General features: G+C 44.3%; 1 protein-coding gene across 2 annotated transcripts in view; it reads left to right on the forward strand.

Annotated features, from left to right (window-relative positions):
* The window catches only part of LOC140389958 (cohesin subunit SA-1), a 307,419-nt gene that overhangs the window by 228,291 nt on the left and 57,096 nt on the right, over positions 1–22,032 (forward strand). For both annotated transcript variants that reach the window (XM_072474665.1, XM_072474666.1), the window contains 5 exons: positions 4,716–4,874; positions 7,276–7,372; positions 9,000–9,076; positions 11,026–11,230; positions 15,517–15,668. In XM_072474665.1, coding sequence (XP_072330766.1) covers positions 4,716–4,874; positions 7,276–7,372; positions 9,000–9,076; positions 11,026–11,230; positions 15,517–15,668 — 690 coding nt within the window. The remainder of the gene's footprint in view (positions 1–4,715; positions 4,875–7,275; positions 7,373–8,999; positions 9,077–11,025; positions 11,231–15,516; positions 15,669–22,032) is intronic.

Raw genomic sequence — 22,032 nt, forward strand, 5'->3', positions numbered from 1 at the left:
GCAGCTCAACAGATCATTAAGTACATGGGAAGAAAAGAAAATATATAATAGGGCAACACAACATATACAATGTGACTACATAAGCACTGGCATCGGATGAAGCATACAGGGTGTAGTGTTAATGAGGTCAGTCCATAAGAGGGTCATTTAGGAGTCTGGTGACAATGGGAAAGAAGCTGTTTTTGAGTCCGTGCGTGTTCTCAGACTTCTGTATCTCCTGCCCGATGGAAGAAGTTGGAAGATTGAGTAAGCCAGGTGGGAGGCATCTTTGATTATGCTGCCCGCTTTCCTCAGGCAGCGGGAGGTGTAGATGGAGTCAATGGGTGGGAGGCAGGTTCGTGTGATGGACTGGGCGGTGTTCACGACTCTCTGAAGTTTCTTGCGGTCCTGGGCCGAGCAGTTGTCATACCAGGCTGTGATGCAGTCCGATAGGAAGCTTTCTATGGTGCATCTGTAAAAGTTGGTAGGGTTAATGTGGACATGCCGAATTTCCTTAGTTTCCTGAGGAAGTATAGGCGCTGTTGTGCTTTCTTGGTGGTAGCGTCGACGTGGGTGGACCAGGGCAGATTTTTAGAGATGTGCACCCCTAGGAATTTGAAACTGCTAACCATCTCCACCTCGGCCCCATTGATGCTGACAGGGTGTGTACAGTACTTTGCTTCCTGAAGTCAATGACCAGTTCTTTAGTTTTGCTGGCATTGAGGGAGAGGTTGTTGTCGCTACACCACTCCACTAAGTTCTCTATCTCCCTCCTGTATTCTGACTCGTCATTATTCGAGATCCGGCCCACTATGGTCATATCGTCAGCAAACTTGTAGATGGAGTTGGAAGCAAGTTTTGCCACGCAATCGTGTGTGTACAGGGAGTAGAGTAGGGGGCTAAGTACACAGCCTTGCGGGGTCCCGGTGTTGAGTACTATTGTGGAGGAAGTGTTGTTGTTCATTCTTACTGATTGTGGTCTGTTGGTCAGAAAATCGAGGATCCAGTTGCAGAGTGAGGATCCAAGTCCTAGGTTTTGGAGCTTTGATATGATCTTGACTGGGATTATGGTGTTGAAGGCGGAGCTGTAAGTCAATAAATAGGAGTCTGATGTAGGAATCCTTGTTTTCGAGATGCTCTAGGGATGAGTGTAGGACCAGGGAAATGGCGTCTGATGTGGACCGGTTGCAGCGGTATACGAATTGCAGTGGATCAAGGCGTTCTGGGAGTATGGAGGTGATGCGCTTCATGATCAACCTCTTGAAGCACTTCATTACGACTGAAGTCAGGGCCACTGGACGATAGTCATTGAGGCACGTTGCCTGGTTCTTCTTTGGCACCGGTATGATGGTGGTCTTCTTGAAGCAGGTGGGGACCTCGGGTGGAGTAGGGACAGGTTAAAGATGTCCGTGAATACCTCTGCCAGCTGGTCCGCACAGGCTCTGAGTGCACGACCAGGGATCCCGTCCGGGCCCGTCACCTTCCGAGGGTTCACTTTCAGGAAGGCCAATCTGACTTCGGAAGCTGTGATGGTGGGTATGGGTGAATTATGGGCTGCTTGGGCACTCGACAGCGGATTGTTGGTTACCTGCTCGAACCGAGCATAGAATGCATTGAGTTCATCGGGGAGGGCTGCGCTGCTGCCAGAGATACTGTTCGGCTTCGCTTTGTAGCCCGTTATGTTGTTTAGTCCTTGCCACAACCGCCGAGAGTCTGTCTGTGACTCTAGCTTGGTTTGATATTCTCTCTTGGCGTCTCGAATGGCTTTGCGGAGTTCGTACCTGGATTTCTTGTATAGGTCAGGGTCGTCTGTTTTGAACGCCACAGATCTGCCCTTCAGTAGGGAGTCGATCTCGCGTTTGAGCCATGGTTTCCAGTTGGGGAACGTACGTACTGCTTTCTTTGGCACGCAGTCATCCACACATTTGCTGATGAAGTCTGTGACGGTGGTGGCATACTCATTTAAGTTGGTTGCCGAGTTCTTAAATATGGACCAGCCCACTGTCTCTAAGCAGTCACGTAAGAGCTCTTCTGTCTCCTCGGACCAGCACTGCACAACCTTCTTAGCTGGATTCTCCCGCTTCAGTTTCTACTTGTATGCCGGGAGAAGGAGCACCGTCTTATGGTCTGATTTCCCAAAGTGTGGTCGGGGGATGGAACGGTAGGCGCCCTTGATTTTTGAGTTGCAGTGGTCAAGAGTGTTGTCGCCCCTGGTGGGACAGGAGATGTGCTAGTGGAATTTTGGCAGTACACGCTTGAGGTTGGCCTTGTTGAAGTCTCCGGCCACGATGAACAAGGCCTCCGGGTGTTCTGTTTCGTAGTTGTTTATAACTGTGTATAGTTCGTCCAGCGCCTTCCTCAGTTCTGCCTGAGGTGGGATGTAGACCGCTGTGATAATGGCTGAAGTGAACTTACATGGAAGATAATATGGGCGGCACTTCACGGTCAGGTATTCCAGGTCTGTGGAGCAGTAGGTCGCCAGGGTCGCCACATCCAAGCACCAGGAGGAGTTGATGAGGAGGCAAACCCCTCCACCGTTCGCTTTGCCTGATGATGCCGTGCGGTCCGCCCGGTGAATTGAGAAGCCTTCAGGTTGTATGGCACAGTCCGGTGAGGTGGGGGTGAGCCATGTCTCTATGAAACAGAGCACACAGCAGTCTCTTACTTCCCTCTGAGAGGTAAGTCTGGCGTTAAGTTCATCCAGCTTGTTTTCGATCGCTTGGACGTTTGCCAGGAGTATGCTGGGGAGAGAGGTCTTGAAACCGCGTTACTTCAGTCTAATCTGCAGACCGCCGTGTTTCCCTCACTTCCTCGGTCGGCAGCTGCTGCTGGATGATCCTGGGATCCAATGGGAGATGTCAGCTCTTGTAGAAGGTAGGTGGTTGCGTCTGGCGGGGTCCAGGGCACTGGCAGGGACCAGGGCACTGTTAACGTATCTGGGGTCGCGTCTGGCAGGGTCCCGGGCACTGGTTGAAGTAGAGGGGTTGCTGGGGGGCATGTTTGCGATCCGGATGGGTCCCGGCATTCTGCGGGCGCGGGAATACCTTACAGCGCGTTTGGGTCCTTGCGCGAAGTCTCCGCCGTTTCGGGGGTCCTGGGTCGTGGGCAGGGGCTTACTGAGGCAGGTTGGGCTGGGTCCCGTGGTCTGTTCCCTCCCTGGGCGCTCCTGGGGTTGGATCTTGAAGTAGGAACGGTTGGGCCTCCACGTGGATTTTTCTTTCTTCCATCACCAGGTAGGTCGGGTTGTTGGGCGGGCCTCTCCGGGTCAGGTCTCTCGGGGTTGCGTTGGGCCGGGTCTTGCCGTCGGGGGGTCGTGTCGGGAGCTCCGGGGACTGGGCAAAGCGATCCGGGGGCTGGCATCGGTAGTTAGGCCGGGTTGGGAGCTCCGAGGTCTGGGTCGGCTCCAAATCGAGATCTATTTAAATACCCAGACCAGCCTTGCATGAGACCATCCCCCTCCCAATTTAAACATGCAGATCCAGCCTCACATGAGACCCCTGCACACACACAACAGCCCCCAGTGGACCCACCAGACTACTCCTGACACCCACTCTCTTTACATTTCCTTTACACAGCTAGTGCGGTAAAAAGATGGCGTTTCTTACATCTCTGCGCCCCAGTTACTCTACGCCGATACAGCCAGGAGCACGCTTAGCTGTTCTTGTCTCACCCAACCTGAATGAGGAACGTTGGGCAAGACGATGTATTTGGAATTCCAGCGTGGGTAAATTTGTCGAGAGTAACAATCTGCCAGAGATTGCCACTCAGGAACGGATTAAGTTTGCATTTTGGGATGGGACATGGGGGCTTGCAAAGTCGAATAGAGACGTTTATGGATATCTTTTCAGGTCGATGACTTTGCATCAGTACCAGGAAAAGTTAAAAATCAAGTTGATTTTAGGCAGCTGAAAAGGGAAAAGGTGGAAAATGACAAAAGGATAGGTTTGTGGTAGGCCAGAAGGTGGGAGACATTAAATGACATAAGAGCTGTATGTGCTGGGTGAAAGGAAGTACTAATGGAACAAAGCTGAAATTGTTGAACTCGATGTTGAATCCGAAAGGCTGCAAACTGCCTAATCGTGGATCAGTTGATAGTGTTCTTGCCTCTGAATCTCAAGATTGTGGGTTTAAGTCCCACTTCAAGACATGAGCACAAAATGTCCAGGCACACACTGAGTGAGTGCTGCACTGTTTAAGGTGATGTCTTTCAGAGGAAATGTTAAACTGAGGCTAACTCAGCTATAACTGACCCACTGGTGGTAGAGACCGTGACTTCTGGTTCTGAAGTTTGATAGAAGTGAAGAAACAAAAGACAATACATAAATAAATACAAGATTTAAAGAAATACATAGATTGTTTTTCTGGTTTCCAAGCATCTAATTCCTTTGAAAGCCATTTATTAGTAAAACGCACAAGCTTGTTGGCCTTGTTTGAAGGAAGGTTAGTATGTCCTCTGACTAAAATTTAACAGGCTGCATTTTATTTCATGGTCGGACTAATTACTTCACAGCAATGATAAGTTTGCTTTAATGCTCACTTTAGCTGTAACATTCATTTTTGCTCCTAAATTATTTCTTCAGCTCATGTTGGAAATAGCCAGTCAGTGTCCTTTTGACTATACTGGTTTTCTAAAAAAAAATGTAACAACTGAGCTAAATAAATATTTAGAAGTGAAAATATAAACATTTTGAATGTGCTATCTTGAATTTAATAAAGCCTCTTTGTTCTTTTCCAAGACTGCTAAGAAGGCAAGACGTATTCCAGGAGAGAAAGGTCGTGCAGGAGCTGGTGGTAGAGCAAGTCAGGGAAAGGCTAATGGTCACCATCAGCAAAATGGAGAAATTGAGCCAGTTACGCTGTTTGAGGTGGTGAAAATGGGAAAGAGTGCCATGCAGGTAATTGAAAAATAAAGTATCTTATGGACCTTTCATTTTAATGTATCCACATGGAAAGAGCACGCACATTATTTCTAAAACTTGTTGATCAATTTATGTGCATGTTACAAGACTAATTGAAAGTTGAATCAATTTCTGTGCACATTTGAATGGGCATGAGACATTACTTATATCTTCAGTTAGAATCTGACCTGATCATTCACTTCTATGTTTTGTGGTTAGACCAGAAGTGTTCTATATAGTATAGCATTATTTTTTGTTTTTTAGAAAAGCTATTTTTCTTTTTATTTTTTTATAAATTTAGCGTACCCAATTAATTTTTTCCAATTAAGGGACAATTCAGTGTGGCTAATCCACCTAGCCTGCACATCTTTGGGTTGTGGGGACGAAACCCACGCAAACACAGGGAGAATGTGCAAACTCCTCACGGACAGTGACCCAGAGCCGGGATCGAACCTGGAACCTTGGCACCGTGAGGCTGCAAGGCTAACTTACTGCACCACCATGCTGCCCGAAAAGCTATTTTTCAATAGCTCATTACCTGCAATTCATTTTTTTTTCTCAATGAAACAAATTATACTGTCTGAAGAGATCTACCATGCGGAATTAGTGAAGTCTTGCGACACTAAAACTCAGTAGAAATTTGAGTTAAACTTCTCGGATGCAAACAAGAATCTTTATTGCCTCTACTTGATTACAATTAGGAGAAACTTAAATCTATTCTCAAATAAGTCCGGCTAGCAAAAGGACTCAAAGAGGAGTAACTTGTACACAATATAACTTTCAAAATAATACAGAAATGGTTTCTTGCTTACGGCAAAACAGCTTGCATTTACTTCAAGAGTTAGAGTGGAAAAGTGAAAATATGAAAAATAGAGATAGCGACTAGTTAGATCAAAGTATAGCTTGATCCTGGAATAAAGATGGCCGTACGGACCATCATGTTTAAAGGAAATCTTATCAGTCTTGAGCCATCTATCTACACCTCTATGTCATCCTAATTGGTTTGGGTTAGAATCAAATACATTTGATTTGATGGTTAACTGTCAATCCTTAATGTGCAACATAAGTTCTGAATGTTTCATGTTTGAATATTTGTGTATGTTATGGAATGCGATTCTGTGCTATTATCAAGACCGGTTCCTCCTGGTTTTCTGCTGACTTTGCTTTATCCACACTATGAACAATGGTGCCTTCATGTTGCTATAATGCTTACTTGGCCTTGATCTGATTACTGCTACAGCTCATTTCTTAATGTCAAACTGTCTTTGAAAATATGTTTATTAGAACAATAGCTTTTTCATCTTGCTTAGTGAAAATGTTTTTATCTCCAATTAGTTCATGAATGTGTCAGGCTTTTTGTGTCTCTGTTGAAGCTATGTGTTTTGTCATGACCTGAGGTTGTGAGTGCTGAAATCCTCATTTTAAAATGGGTATTAAAACTGGGTCTTAATATTTACACGAAAAAGCCTTCTTTTACCTATCAGATCTGTCAGGAAATAGTCGATTACTATCACTGTCCTATCATTCTGCTTTGGAAGAATCTTTTAGCTGTGTCACTAATAATAGCAGGGTTAATAATAATCTTTATTATTGTCACAAGTTGGCTTACATTGACACTACAATGAAGTTAATGTGAAAATCCCCGTGTCGCTACATTCCGGCGCCTGCTCGGGTACACTGAGGGAGAATTCAGAATGTCTAATTCACCTCACAAGCACGCCTTTTGGGACTTGTGGGAGGAAACCAGAGCACCTGGAGGAAACCCACGCAGACACGGGGAGAATGTGCAGACTCCGCACAGACAGTGACCCAGCGGGGAATCGAACCCGGGTCACTGGCTCTGTGAAGCAATACTGCTAACCACTGTGCTACCATGCCATCCTTGTTGCAGAAGCAACAAGCATTGCTAGCTGAGGGACTCAATCCCCATATTTATGCTATGCGGAATAACATTATTAATAATGTTGCAGTCATACCTAGCCATTCCGGGAGCAGAATATCCCCTATATGTTTAAGCACCTATTTTAAATTAAATGGAAGCTGTCTTTTAGGCAAGAATTTAAAAATGGATAAGATTTTGTGTGGCACTAAGGATCAAGACAACTGTTTGTTACTACAAGCTCCTAATCTTGTCAAAGAAAAATGTGAACAGGAATGCAGGAGGATCCAAGGATGAATTATTAACTTGTGCTTTGGCAACAGATTTCACAAACCTGCTTTATTTAGCGATCTAAAAATGAAGCAAAAACAACAGTTTGCAAATGTTTATAACTTGAATGGGGATTATTGCAATCTGCCCCTATCCTTTATTCATGAGCAGAATAGTAATGCGTCATAAATGGAAGTTCTGTAGAAACTTTCTGTTCACAATTAATTGATAGTACATTTCCTTCAACAGTCTGTTGTTGATGACTGGATAGAATCATACAAGCAGGACAGGGACATTGCACTTTTGGATCTAATCAACTTTTTTATCCAGTGCTCAGGATGTAAAGGTAAACCTAAAGACCTTGAAGTGTTCACTGAAGAATTGTAATATACCTATGTTATAACAAAATGCAATGCATCAGGATGATTTATTCCAACTAAGAACTATTTTGCACTCGATGGTAGAATTGTATTTTTGTCAGCTAATTATATAAGCTAAATTTTTTAACAAAAGCATGAACCACAAAGATTTTTTTAAAAATAAATTTAGATTACCCAATTATTTTTTCCAATAAAGGAGCAATTTAGCGTGGCCAATGCACATTTTTGGGTTGTGGGGGCGAAACCCACGCAGACACGGGGAGAATGTGCAAACTCCACACAGACAGTTGAATCACAAAGATAATGATATATGTAATAAATAACTTATCACTGACTTTGTTTAGATACTCCTAAAACTATAACTAATTTTATACACATGGCTTATTGTTGAACAGTAAAATACAGTTTATATATTCGCTTCCGTTCCCAATGCTTGCTCAAACTAACTCACCAGCTCCCCCTATGTAAGGTAAACAAAAGAGCTTTACAAAATTCAGTGGCCTTCATAGCAAAGGTAGTAGTTTGAAAAGTCAGTGACATATAATTGGCAGTTTTTTCAATATTTTTCGAGTCATTTATTATTTTGAATTATTGTTTGATATTTATTTAATTTTCAGTTGTTAATCAGGTTTGATGAAGCATAGTGCGCTTATTTTGGGCCGTATACATCAATTTTCCAGGGATATATTTTAAGTGCATTTTAAATTACTTTTCCCGGTATTTTAAGCAGCAATATTGTTTCTAAACTTAACTGCCAAGTGAGATAAAGAGGCTAGAGTTTTTTGTAGAAGATTAAATGCATTGTTATAAAAATATTTTTTACGCTGTGAATTAACATGAAACTCGATGCAAGTTGCACGTTGATAGATTTTTAAAAAATGAACCCAAAATGTAGTTTCTCTCTTTGGTACACTTTAAAAAAAATTTACAGTCCCCAATTCATATTTTTTCCAATTAAGGGGCAATTTAGCGTGGCCAATCCACCTAGCCTGTGCATCTTTTTGGGTTGTGGGGGCGAAACCCATGCAAACACGAGGAGAATGTGCAAACTCCACACGGACAGTGTCCCAGAGCTGGGATAGAACCTGGGACCTCGGCGCCATAAGGCAGCAGGGCTAACCCACTGTGCCACCGTGCTGCCCCTCTTTGGTACACTTGACCATTGGCTGAAAGCATGTCTAACCGTAAATTTTGAGTCAGTACAACCAATGGATTTTAAAGCAAGGAACATGTAAAATGTTGGAAACACCATCGTGTTTGGAGGTGCTCCTAACAGTGCAGGAGCATAAATTTGTTTGTACAGTTTTCTGTAATAAAAGTAGTGCTTCTTTTGCTCAATTATTGTGTTGTTTGTTACATCAGCTATTCAAGTGTCTGACTTTGTAACATATATCTTTTTTAAAAAGCAATTGAGTCTGCTTTGGTTATGCCAGATTTGAAATCAGAATCTTTATTTTTGCTTTATTTGTGCGGCGCACTTCAGTACCTTGAGTAGAATTTGACATTGATGTTTTGTGTGACTCGTCATTATTATATTCAGTGACCTGTCTGTAGCATTGATCTTTCTTGATTATCTCTATATTTCCTTTACAGGCACTGTAAGAATTGAGATGTTTCGAAATATGCAGAATACAGAAATAATTAGGAAAATGACTGAAGAGTTTGATGAGGTGAGTCCCCAGAAATTCAGTTAATAATGCTCCATGCAGAATATACAAAATTGGAATTGTCCCAGGTTTGATCCCTGGTATGTTATGTCACAATTATTAAATGTTCTTTTGCAGTGAAGTAGAATATTGTGCACAGTAAGGTCTCTTGTTTTGATTGTAGAAGTTCAAAATAAGTTTTGAAAAACTCACTAGGGCAAAAAATACACACCTGCCTATTTTGCATCTAAGCAATCGGGGATTAAAAGTTCATATATTTATAGTTTTGATATTGGTGTAAGTTCAAAGGTATCAGGGAATCCTGAGTTGTATATTCTTTTCCAAAGATTTAAAACTCCAGTAAAGGGCAAGTCAGGGAATTATTTAAATGCCATACTATGTTAAATGAGTTTACTTCGCAGAGAGCATGTTTAGTCACTATGTTAGAAAATGGTCCCAGGTAGTCACAGTCATGATTTGGATATTCCAAATTTAATCGACAGGTTTGTTTAGATGCTGGGGGAAATATCGATGGGAAAAGAGGTTGAGTAAATAAAGAACAATCTTTTTAAAAAGCCTGGCAAACTGGATGAATGTAGCACCAATAAAGATGATCTACGCCTCTCGAGCAAGATTAACATGGAGGTTCATGGTCACCTCTTAGGCCATATCTAAAGAAAGAGGGACTGTTTGTAATGTTTCCCTTCATATCTATTACCCCTAAGTTCTGTACTTATGAATTTGCAGGTTATGGTCAACCAAATTGAACATTCCAGGAATTGTGAAATAGCAGTGAACTTGAATATGTTTTTATTTTTGACAATCTGGCCAACCAAAGCTTTTTAATGTCCCTAGCATTTTAATCTTAAAGGTAGAATAAGTTTCATTCAGATGAAATCCGTCAATTAGACTTAATATATTGTAAAGATTAGAAATGTCACATTGAAATGTAGCACAGGCAGTCCTTGACTTTGCGACATTCAACTTATGACGAACGACACAAAGCTTATAAATTGACACCCTGTTTTGAATTTACGATGTTGGTTCTAACTTTGACTCCTTGCCAGTCCAGTGGAACCACAGGGCTAAATCGCTGGCTTTGAAAGCAGACCAAGGCAGGCCAGCAACATGGTTCAATTCCCATGAAATTGAAGCCTCCCCGAACAGGCGCCGGAATGTGACGACAAGGGGCTTTTCACAGTAACTTCATTTGAAGCCTACTTGTGACAATAAGCGATTTTCATTTCATTTCATGGGTTTTCGGAGTTAAATTGTCTGGAATAGATTCTGACATCAATTAAAATTTGATATGTTTCACTATCAAATTGCTTTCCTCAGAAGCCATATGGTACCATTTCTACCAGAAGTTCCCTGGAACCTTGAAAGAAACACTCTCGGAACTTACTAACTATGGCAGATTATATGGTTTATTTTCAATATGCCTCAAGCAGGGCTTGAGAAACAGTGTGATATAATCCAACATTCAGTAGTACAATATTGGGTCGCTGACCCCTAACGAGCCCGGTAAAAATGCTACCTTGACACGCTGACAGAAACTAACCCTCTTTTTTAATGTTGTTCCTATGGTAAAATTGGCTCCGATTTCGGACATTTCAACTTAAGACATAGTTCCCAGTTGTGTCGTAAGTCTGAGAACTGCCTGTACTCTGCTGGTATTTTGATTCAATGAAGATCTATAAATGATTTTAAACAAGTTAGACATTTTAACTTAAGTCAATCTCAGAGTTTGTAAACTTCCTCAGCAGTTTGATGATGGAAATGATCATGCATTGGACTTGATTTATACACATGTTTATAATAGTTATTTTGCAAAATTGTGGATTACACACAACTGCTGGAAAAAAAATTGCTATGTATAGAGTAAATAAAACTTTATTGCTTCACAACAGTAAATTTACAAATCATTTATTGACATTCAATTAGATTATAGTTTTGAGTACCTTTCTTTACAGGACAGTGGAGATTACCCTCTAACTATGCCTGGTCCTCAATGGAAGAAATTCCGAACAAATTTCTGTGAGTTTATTGGAGTACTCATCCGGCAGTGTCAATACAGTATTATTTATGATGAGTACATGATGGATACAGTGATTTCTCTGCTAACTGGGCTTTCGGATTCCCAAGTTCGAGCCTTCAGGCATACCAGCACATTGGCTGGTAAGTTGACATTTTGTTCACTGAAAAATACTTCTGTTTCGTTACTGAGGGACATTTACTGCAATGTTTTGTTAAACACAAAATAAATTATTTAGGGATATAATTGTAGTTATTTTCGTGCATACTAAATATTAATCTTATTACATTTAAATGGCTACATGAGCTTTTTTCAGGTTCTTATCTGACAAATGCAACACCCTTTGTATTTGAGTTAAATTATGGTTCCAATGAACCTACTTTGCAGGGTTGGAGATTAAAGCAACTTGCCACTTCCTGAGCAGAACAACAACACCTTCCACTTGTAAAGCACCTGTAGCACAGAAAAAATGTCTCTGGCATAATTGGACAAAATTGACCACTGAGGCAAAGGAGGAGATATTATAAGAAATAACCAAAAGCATGTTCAAAGAGGTGGGATTGAAGGAGGCTTTTAAAAGAGAGTGCAGAGATGATATGCAGAATTTGACGAGGTTACAAAGATAGAGTGGGGCGTGAAACCATGAAGTGGTTTCCACAGAAGGATGCTGATTTTGAATTGGCGGCATTGGGGACTTAAAGGTCGAAGTAGGCCAGCAAGGGCAGGGGGTGAAAGATGAGGGGGAATAGGGAGGCTGGCCATGAGAGCATCGGAACAGTCAAGTTTGGATGTGACTGTCTGGAAAACAGCTAGACTTAGTGCTGGGTAATGTATGCATTCAATTTGAACTTAGCATTTCAGTTTTTCAAACATGAAGTTAATCTCTCTTGTGAAATAGATTTGCAAACTTATTGGGAGGACAAGGTTAGCGCTTTTAAATTTACCTTCAGATCTTTAATAACAAAAAGCTTGGGTGGTGGATTGAATGAACATACTTGTTTCACGTATTGGGCCTCAATTTGAATTTTTTTTTTTTTTAATTCCAATTAACAGGCAATTTAGCGTGGTCAATCCATCTGCCTTGCACAGCTTTGGGTTGTGGGGGTGGGACTCACGCAGACCCGGGGAGAATGTGATCGTACCCGGGTCCTCGGCGACGTGAGGCAGCAGTGCTAACTACTCTGCCACTGTGCTGCCCTCAATTTGAATTCTGATTTGTCTGGGAAGTTGAGAGTGGCTTTGTCAGCTAATTGTAAGATGTCTTTCTGCAATGTGTTTGTGCAGTCTTGACCCAACTCTCAGCGGGTCTGTACCTGACAGTTGAAAATTTTCTGCAATACAGAACAAGATGGTCTATTCAAGTTTAGTTTTTTTTTTTTAAATGAATACAGCAATAAAATACATCTATAAGACAGGTAGTAGATATATTTGAAGGAGAGGTTATTGAGAGGGGAGTAAATAAATGAGATTGTGCACGCAAAAAATGTTTTCTCACTCATGGGATGTGGACATCGCTGGCTGGGCCAGCATGTAGCCCTACCCTAATTGCCCTTGAACCATTTGAACCCTGCCCGTGGCCATTTTAACCATATTATTGTGGATCTGGAGTTGCATGTAGGCCAAACCAGGTGAGGACAGCAGATTTCCTTCCCAGAAGGACTTTCATAAACCAGATGGGTTTTTAGCGACAGTCGACCGTGGTTTCATGGTCATCATTAGACTTATAATCCAAATTTTAATTGAATTTAAATTGCACCATTTATCTTGGTGGGATTCAAACTGGGTTCCCCAGAGTGTTACTCTGGGTCTCTGGATTACTAGGCCAGTGACAATGCCAGCACGCCACCACATAAATAGATCAACCCAATGACATTTTAACTTGGCGAAGTTAGGATGTGGTTTGTAAGTAAACAGTGACTAGATCACAGCACTGCAGTTTTTTTGTGCCCTAGTTTAGAAAGGAAATTAAAGCTATAGGATAATGCGCTGCATAGATGGAAAATAAAATCAACACAGATAAATGTGAGGTAGTATATTTTGGTAGGAGGACGAAGGAGGCCACTTATTACTCGGAAGAAGATGTAGGGCTAGGTGGTGTAGAGGAGCAAAAAGGGTACCAATGCACTTATCAATAAAAGTTGCACCACAGGTTTAGCAAGGCCATAAAAAATGCAAACCAAGCAATAGGCCAGGTTTTTCCACTAGAACTGAATGTGAAATTCTATCATGTTATGATCACTCTTCCCCCGAAATAATGAACGATGAAATAATGACTTAAATCTTACCTCCTTAGACTTCATCGCATCTAAAATAGCTTCTTTTCTGATTAGTTCCACACTGTATTCTAACATGATATAAGTTTGACCTCGAAATGATCTTTAGGTCATTACAATCTCCAGGCTATCGAATCATAACCATTTTTTTTTTGATTTGCCAGGACACTGGTCCTAGCAGGGTTCAAGTGAAACATGAACAGCTCCCTCTTTTCATAACAGTGTGTGTCAGTGTCCCATGATTCAAAACCTATTTCCCCCACTCCAGCCATTGAACCATGCAATCAACTCTGATCCAATGCCAATTTTCTAGTGGCTCAGATAATACACAGATTATTGCCTTGATGGTTTTGCTTTTTAATTTAATTCTTAATACTCCCTCAGCAGAACCTCTTTCTTAAGTACCAATGACACAGGTAGAACTGTGGAGACCGCAACAACTAAATCGTTCCCCTCCAACTCCAAGTTCCTTTCCAACCCTGAGGACGTGCCCTTAACCCTGTCACTGGGCAGACAACACAGGTTTCAGAACTTATCAGCTACAGGGGGCTACACAAGGCGGCACAGTAGCACAGTGGTTAGTACTTTTGCTCAATTTCCACTTGGGTTCACTGTCTGTGCGGAGTCTACACGTTCTCTCCGTGTCTGCGTGGGTTTCCTCCAGGTATTCCAGTTTCCTCCCACAAGTTCTGAAAGACGTGCTTGAGGTGAATTGGACATTCTAAATTCTCCCTCAGTGTACCCGAACAGGGGCTGGGGTGTGGCGACTAGGGGACTTTCACTGTGACTTCAGTGCAGTGTTAATGTAAGCCTACTTGTGACAATAATAAAGATTATATCATTATAAAAGGACAGTATCTTTCTCCCTAACTATTCTGTCCCCATATCCCCAACTTGAATGGCTCCCTGTGACAAGATTTTGTGGTCAGTTTGCTCATCTTCCCTGCAGTTTCTGCTCTCATCCACACAGGTTGCAAGAACCTTGTAACTGTTGGACAAGAGCAAGTGCTGAGTTCCTTTAGTGCCAGTGCTACCTCCTGATTCCCCATACCAATCTCACTTGTAGTCACACCCTCCTCTGCATGACCACAGAACAAACCTGAAATATTTAACCTGAAGAATTTAACTGCCTCTTGGAACAAAGTCTCCATGTAAGTTTATCTTCATTGTCTGAAGCTTGGAATCCAGCTCATTAACTGTGAGCTGAGGTTTGTTGAGCTGCAGACATTTACTGCCGATGTGGTTGTTGTGGATCACATGCTACAGCTGCGACAGATCACCTGCAAAATTAACTGTATTTTGTTTAACTTAATAGTTGCACAGTGGTTAGCACTGCTGCCTTGTGTCAGGGACCCGGGTACAATTCTGACCTTGGGTGACTGTGTGGAGTTTACACATTCTCCCTGTGTCTGCGTGTGTTCCTCCGGGTGCTCTGGTTTCCTTCCACAGTCCAAAGATGTGCAGGTTAGGTGGAATGGCCATGCTAAAATTGTCCCTTAAGTGTCCGAAGATGTACAGGTTAGGTGGGGTTATGGGGATAGAGTGGGGGAGTGGGCCGAGGTAGAGTGCTCTTTCAGAGGGTCAGTGCAAACTCAGTGGGCCCAAATGGTCTCCTGCACTGGTGGGATTCTATGGAACATAATTAGGTTTTCAAATTTTGAAATATCACTCCATTTTTAATTTAGGTGATAACTTTGTTTAACTTATTAAATATAGTTACATACTTTAAGCCTTTAACTCAGCCCACAGTCCTAACTTAATCCCATTTGTTTGTTTAATTTTTATAGATAAAAAACAAGTCAGCCCCGCCTCACTGAACTGCCACATTTCTCAAATTCCCTTGCACTCAGGTGAAATCAGCACTCGGATGAAGCTGTTCTGTGCTAACTTACTTGCAGTTTTTCATATCCCGATTGAAAATTTTAATTTCCTGGCTCTTAGTTTAAACCAAGACCTTAATTTAGAGAGGGCAATTAAAGAGGAATACTCACCAACCAGTCACTTAACTGCTTGTTTCAGAGGTGATATTTAAACTATTCTATTAAACCTTGCCTTACACAAGTCTTATTTTTATTCACTGCAAAGAGGTGAATATGACTCGGCTTGGCCATTGTGCAATTCATTTACAAGTCATGTTTTTGCTTGTTTCCTTATAGCTATGAAGCTGATGACTGCATTGGTGAATGTGGCCTTAAACTTAAGTATACATCAGGATAACACACAAAGACAGTACGAGGCTGAAAGGAACAAAATGATAGGCAAACGAGCTAATGATAGGTTGGAGTTGCTTTTACAAAAGAGAAAGGAGGTAAGGCTGCTAGTGTACTTTATTCATGTTGCAAATGTTTCCATTTGGGTACATGTAGCAACAAGTTCAAAAAGTCCGGAAAACTCTGAAATGTGTATATGGCAGAAAGGGGATGACTTTTCTAACAGAATATGTTGTAACCATGTTAATTAATTAACACGGGATTCATCCATAGCCAAGTACACTGTACTTATGTTAATATATAATTACAAGATTCCTGCATTTGCATTGTAATATGATTGATCAACATGAAACTCTACAGACAGACACTTGTATTGATCTTGAACTTATTGATCTGTAAGCAAATATTAATCTAAAATTGAAAAATATATTACTTTATGCAATCAGAGAATACTAGTTGACAACTTTAAGAAGCTGTTGGCCACATTTTGGTAGTATTTTATTCCCAAACAACTTTTATTTTTGCCATATTAAATTTGGCACTATGATTTAAGTCTTTTTATTGCAACATTAAATAAACCTTGATCAATAATAAGCGAAAATAGAAAAAAGCTCTAATGCTGGATGTTTTAAATAAAAGTTTGTAAATTCTAAAAAGAATTGATGGTCTATCAACAAGTTAAACTAAAAAGTCAAGTGTGTCATGGTCTGACATAACTGTCATGGTCAAAAATGTGGCATTATTTGTTCAAGCTTTCAGATGTGAGTGAGGCTTGCAGCTGTGGGTGAGGGGGCGTCGAAGCTCTGAATGTGAGATATGGGCCCATAACTTCCTGGTTCATGAGTGAAGCATCCAATGATGCGTTAGGGGATCCCTCCAGGGGGTCCCCACGTAAGGGTTTATGCAGCAACTGCCCAGAAGTGCTCCCTTCCTCGGACAATTGCGCTGGGCTGGGAACCATCGACCGAAGCAATTTAAATAACTAACTTTAGATGGTTCTGCTAGTTTTACCCTGATAGTTACTCTGAAAGCGGTAGAGGGAAAAAAAATCACTTCCAACTCCAGAGTAACTATTTAAACAACCAGACCCAGCCTTGTACAGGACCCCCCCCCCCAAGGACACACCATGCAGCCTGACTTTTTTTTTTTAATGTTTTTTTAAATTTAGAGTTCCCAATTCATTTTTTCCAATTAAGGGGCAATTTAGCGCGGCCAATCCACCTACCCTGCACATCTGTGGGTTATGGGGGCGAAACCCACGCAAACACGGGGAGAATGTGCAAACTCCACATGGACAGTGACCCAGAGTCAGGATCGAGCCTGGGACCTCGGCTCGGTGAGGCAGCTGTGCTAACCATTGTGCCACTGCGCTGCCCCCCCCATGCAGCCTGACCTGATTTAACCCCCACTCAGCCTGACCCTTCCTGACCCCAGGTGTGACTTGGACCCCCCCACTGGACTGACCCCCTTGCCCCGACCACCCACCCCCCCGACTGATCCCCTCCGCCGACTGAACCCCCCCCCCTCCCAGTCTGACCTTCCTCACAAAGTCCCGCACCTGAAACGTTCACTGCACACCAACCCAAATTTCTTGCCCAGCTCCTCCAAACTCGCAAATCACCCTCCCAGAAACAGATCCTTCCTTTCCTTAATCCCCTCTCTTTCCACCCCCAGAACCATGCATCCACCCTCCGCAGCTCAAACCCATGATTCCCCCTAATCGGCAACCCCCCACCGACCCAGCTCCCAACCTAAAATGCCGCCTAAACTGCCTCCAGATCTTCAACACGCCCACCGCCACCGGAGTCGCTGAATACTTAACTTTGACCATCGGGGATGGTGCCATTGCCAGCGCCTGCAAACCTGACCCCCATTCAAGTGCCTGCTTCCATCCTCACCCACAAGTCCATCCCCGAATCTTCTCTGCATTTGCCGCCCTATAATAATACATCAAATTTGGAGGCCTAGCACCCACTCCGCCCACCGTCTCCTCTGCAGAATCACCTTCCTAATCCTAGCGACCTCCCCCGACCAAACAAACCAGGAGATCAGCCTGTACGTCCCCCTCTTTAAAAAACACCTTTTGCAAGAAAACTGACAGGCATTGAAACATGAACAAGCATTGCGGCAAAACACTCATCTTTACTGCCTGCGTTTAGCCTGCCAACGGCAGAAGGAGATTGTCCCACCTCAGGTAAACAGCCTTCACCTTCCCCACCAGGCTAGTGAAATTAAGCTTCTGAAGCCCTGCCCAATCCTGGGCCACCTGCACCCCCAGATACCTCAAATGAGACGCTGTCAGATGAAATGGCAGCCACCCCCACCCACGCTCCCACTCCCGGAGGGGAGACCATCAAGTACTCACTTTTCCCTAAATTCATTTTGTACCTTTAAAAGATCCCAAATCTCTGAAGCAACCTCATTATGCTCCCCACCAAAGAGCTTGGCTCCAAAATATACAAACGGTCATCTATATAAGGACACCTGGGCTTCACCCCCTGCTATCCCCTTCCACAACTCCAAGCTCCTGAGCACAATGGCCAAGGGGGAACATGGGGCATCCCTGCCTCGTAACCCGGTGCAATATGAAATACCCCGAGTTCATACTATTTGTGCACACAATCGCCATCGGCTCCTTATATAACAGCTGCACCCACGCCACCAACTTCGGCCTAATCCCAAATTCCCCCAATACCACCATCAAATAACTCCACTCTACCCGATCAAATGTCATCTCTGCAACCAACGCCCCAACTCCGTCTCCCATCTGCCATAGAAAGCACCACATTCTCCTCACATTCAAGGACATCTCTTTGCCCTTTACGAACCCAGTCTGATCCTCCCCAATCACCTTCGGAGGGCACCCCATTAACGCCAACACATTTGCCAATATCTTGCCGTTTACATTCAGCAGAGATATGGGCTTGTATGACCCACACTCCACCAGATCCTTATCCTTCTAAAGCAACAACGAGATGGAGGCTTGCCCCATCATTTGCGGCAAGACATCCCTATCCATCGTGTCCCCAAACATTTCCACCATCAACGGCGCCAGCCTATCCTTAAATCTTTTATAAAATTCGATTGGGAACCCATCAGGCCCCGCTGCCTTCCCTGCCTGCATCCTCCCAATCGCCACCGTCACCCCCTCCACCCCCACCGGCTCCTCCAACTCTGCCCTCGCCTCCCCCAATGTTGGGCACTCTAGCCCACCCAGAAGCTCACTCATCTCCCGCTCCTCTTCCGGTGGCTCCGAATTGTATAAGTCCCTATAGAACTCCTCGAACACTTTATTAATCTGTCTGGAGCCATCTCCAACACCCCCATCCTGCCCTGCACCCAAACTATCTACTTCTCTGCGGCCTCCCTACGAAGCTGACCTGCTAATGTATGCCCTGCCTTCTCCCCATACTCGTAAACAGTCCCTCTCGCCCTGCGCACCGCTGTTTTCTCCTTGGACAATAGATCAAATCTCGCCTGCAATTCCTTCCTCTTTGCCAGGGGCCCTGGGTCCGGGTGCCCCACATACATCCCATCCACCTCCACTCTCTTCTGTCAGTCGTTGGCGTTCCTCCCTACTACTGTCCACCTTAGTCTTAAACAAGATCACCTCCCCACTCACCACTGCCTTCAGAGCCTCCCAGACAACCGACCATGAAACCTTCCACGTATAACTAAACCTCACATACTCCTCAATCACCTTCCCTATCTTGTCACAGAAGCTCCGATCCACCAATAACCCCACATCCATTCTTCACCCCAGCTTCAGGGCTGCCCCCTTCTCCAATAACACATCAATCGAATGCTGAGCGTGATCTGAGATCACTATTGCCGCGTACTTTTATCTTTTTAACTCCGGCCAACAGCGCCTTTCCCACCACAAAAAAAGTCAACTTGAAAAGACCTTGTGCACCGAGGAAAAAGATGAATACTCCTGATCCCTTGTGTGTAAAAAATCTCCACGAGCAACCCCTCCCCCAAATAAGCCCTGCCAACGTCTACTCCCCTCCCCCCAAAAAATCACTGACTGGGTCAGCAAGTGTAGCCAGGACTTGCAGGATACTGCGAGGCCTGGATAGAGTGGACATGGAGAGGATGTTTCCACTTGTAGGAAAAGCTAGAACCAAAGGACACCATCTCAGACTTAAGGGATGATCTTTAAAACAGAGATGAGGAGGAATTTCTTCAGCCAAGGGTGGTGAATCTGTGGAACTCTTTGCCGCAGAAGGTTGTGGAGGCCAAATCACTGAGTGCCTTTAAGACCGAGATAGATAGGTTATCGATTAATAAGGGGATCAGGGGTTATGGGAAGAAGGCAGGAGAATTGGGATGAGAAAATATCAGCCATGATTGAATGGCGGAGCAGAGTCGATGGGCCGAGTGGCCTAATTCTGCTCCTATGTCTTATGGGACCTGCGCACTCTCGGCTCCAGCATTATGTTCCCATTGCCCATGCTATCCAAGATGGCACCCAACGCTCTCTTCACAAACCCCGCATCATCCCAATTGGGGCCATACGCTTACCAGTGCCAGCAACCTCCCCTCCAACCCGTCACTATCATGTACCTGCCTCCCCGATCTGCCACCACCTTCTCCATCTGAAATCTTACCCTCTTGCCTACCAAGATCGCCACCCCCCCTGCCCCCCCCCCCCCCAAGTCCTGCTATCAAACCCCGAATGAAACACCTGACTCATCCACCACTTCCTAAGCCTCAGCTAATCCTTCACTCTCAAATGGGTCTCTGCAGCTTTTACACTCTTCAAGTGTGCAAAAACACTCGCTCTTTTCACCGGTCCCCCCAACCCCCTCACGTTCCATATCATCATTCTGACCGGGGATCTCTTCTCCTTCCCCCCTCCCCCCGCCACTCCTATCCGTCATTACCATTACCCCGGGCCCTGCCCATCCAGCCAGGCCCGTCTCACCCTTTTGTTACCGTCGATCCTCCTCCCAGAATGAGCCCATCCACTTCCTCTTGCAAACACCTCACCCAGTATCGATCGCTTCCTCCCACCATTCCAAGGTCCTTCAAAACCTACCCGACCAGGCTCCAAATACCGCGGCCCCTCCCCCCACCACATTCCCGTTCACGTGGTGACCTCTGCCAGAGCCCCCCACTCCTTCCCTCCTCAGTAACCCAACCCCACATGTCCAAAACCCACCTCCCTTAAATCAAGAAACAATACAGAATCACACCCAACAGGAAAAAAGAAAACCAAAACCCAAAATGCATGTAAACAACCCCCCCTCCATTCAAGAGACAGAAACAAAACCCTCAATAAGAAAACACAATCCCCCGTCCCCACCAACCAAGTCCAAATCCCAACTCTTTTCTTAGTCCCAATCCTTCAGCCTTAACGAATACCTCCGCCGCCACTACCGTCTCAAAAATAAAAGTGCTTTGAATTGTGAGTCACCCTCAGCTTCGTTGGATAGACCACTCCAAATCTCACTCCACTGCTGTACCACACCGTCTTCACCCGTCCAAAGGCCGCCTGCCTTCTAGCCAGCTCCTCCGTCAGATCTTGGTATATCTGTATACCAATGCCTTCCCACTTCACATCTCATCTGAAAAACTTCACCCAGCTAAAAACTTTCTCCTTCACGTGGTAACTGTGAAAGCAGACTACAACTGCTCTTGGTGGCTCATTTGCTTTAGGCTTCGGTCTGAGCGACCGATGTGCCCTTCCACCTCATAGCGGGAGGGTTCTTTTTTCCCTCCCACCCCCCCACTAACTCCGCAAACATCTTTGCAAAGTAATCAGTTGGCCTTGGACCCTCCACCCCCTTGGGCAAGCCCACTATTCTCAAGTTTTGCCTCCTCGACCTATTCTCCGATCCTCCACCTTAGCTCTGAGCCCTTTGTTGAACTCTGCCACCTTCCACAGCTCCTCGCCAATCGAGACGAACTGGTCACTGTGTTGCGACAATGTCTCCTCCACCCCCTTCAACTTCCCTCCTTGCTCCCACACCTCAACCAACGTCTTCATCACTACCTCCTTTTTAAAAATTGTTTAAAAAAAAAATAATAAAAATTTAGAGTAGCCAATTATTTTTCTTTTCCGATTAACGGGCAATTTAGCATGGCCAATCCACCTAACCAGCACATCTTTGGGTTGGGCTGAAACCCACGCAGACACGGGAAGAATGTGCAAACTCCACATGGACAGTGACCCAGGGCTGGGATTCGAACCCGGGTCCTCAGCGCCGCAGATCACTGCTACCTTTACTGGGGCAATCGCCTCCTCTACCCACTCTTTCAGCGAAGCCATCATCTCCCTCCAAGGCACCACTTTATGCTTTGCAAACAGTCTTTCAAACTCCACCAACATCACCTCGATAAAGAGTTTACACTGTGGGGGGAGCGGCCCCACCCAGGGACACAGCCCCCACCATCTTTCTTCCCGCAAGACTCTCAGCTGCACTCACCGGCAGACTTTCGCTTGCCCCTTCTTCCCAG

The sequence above is a fragment of the Scyliorhinus torazame genome, chromosome 14, assembly GCF_047496885.1.
Source record: "Scyliorhinus torazame isolate Kashiwa2021f chromosome 14, sScyTor2.1, whole genome shotgun sequence".
In the NCBI taxonomy this organism is placed as follows: domain Eukaryota; kingdom Metazoa; phylum Chordata; class Chondrichthyes; order Carcharhiniformes; family Scyliorhinidae; genus Scyliorhinus; species Scyliorhinus torazame.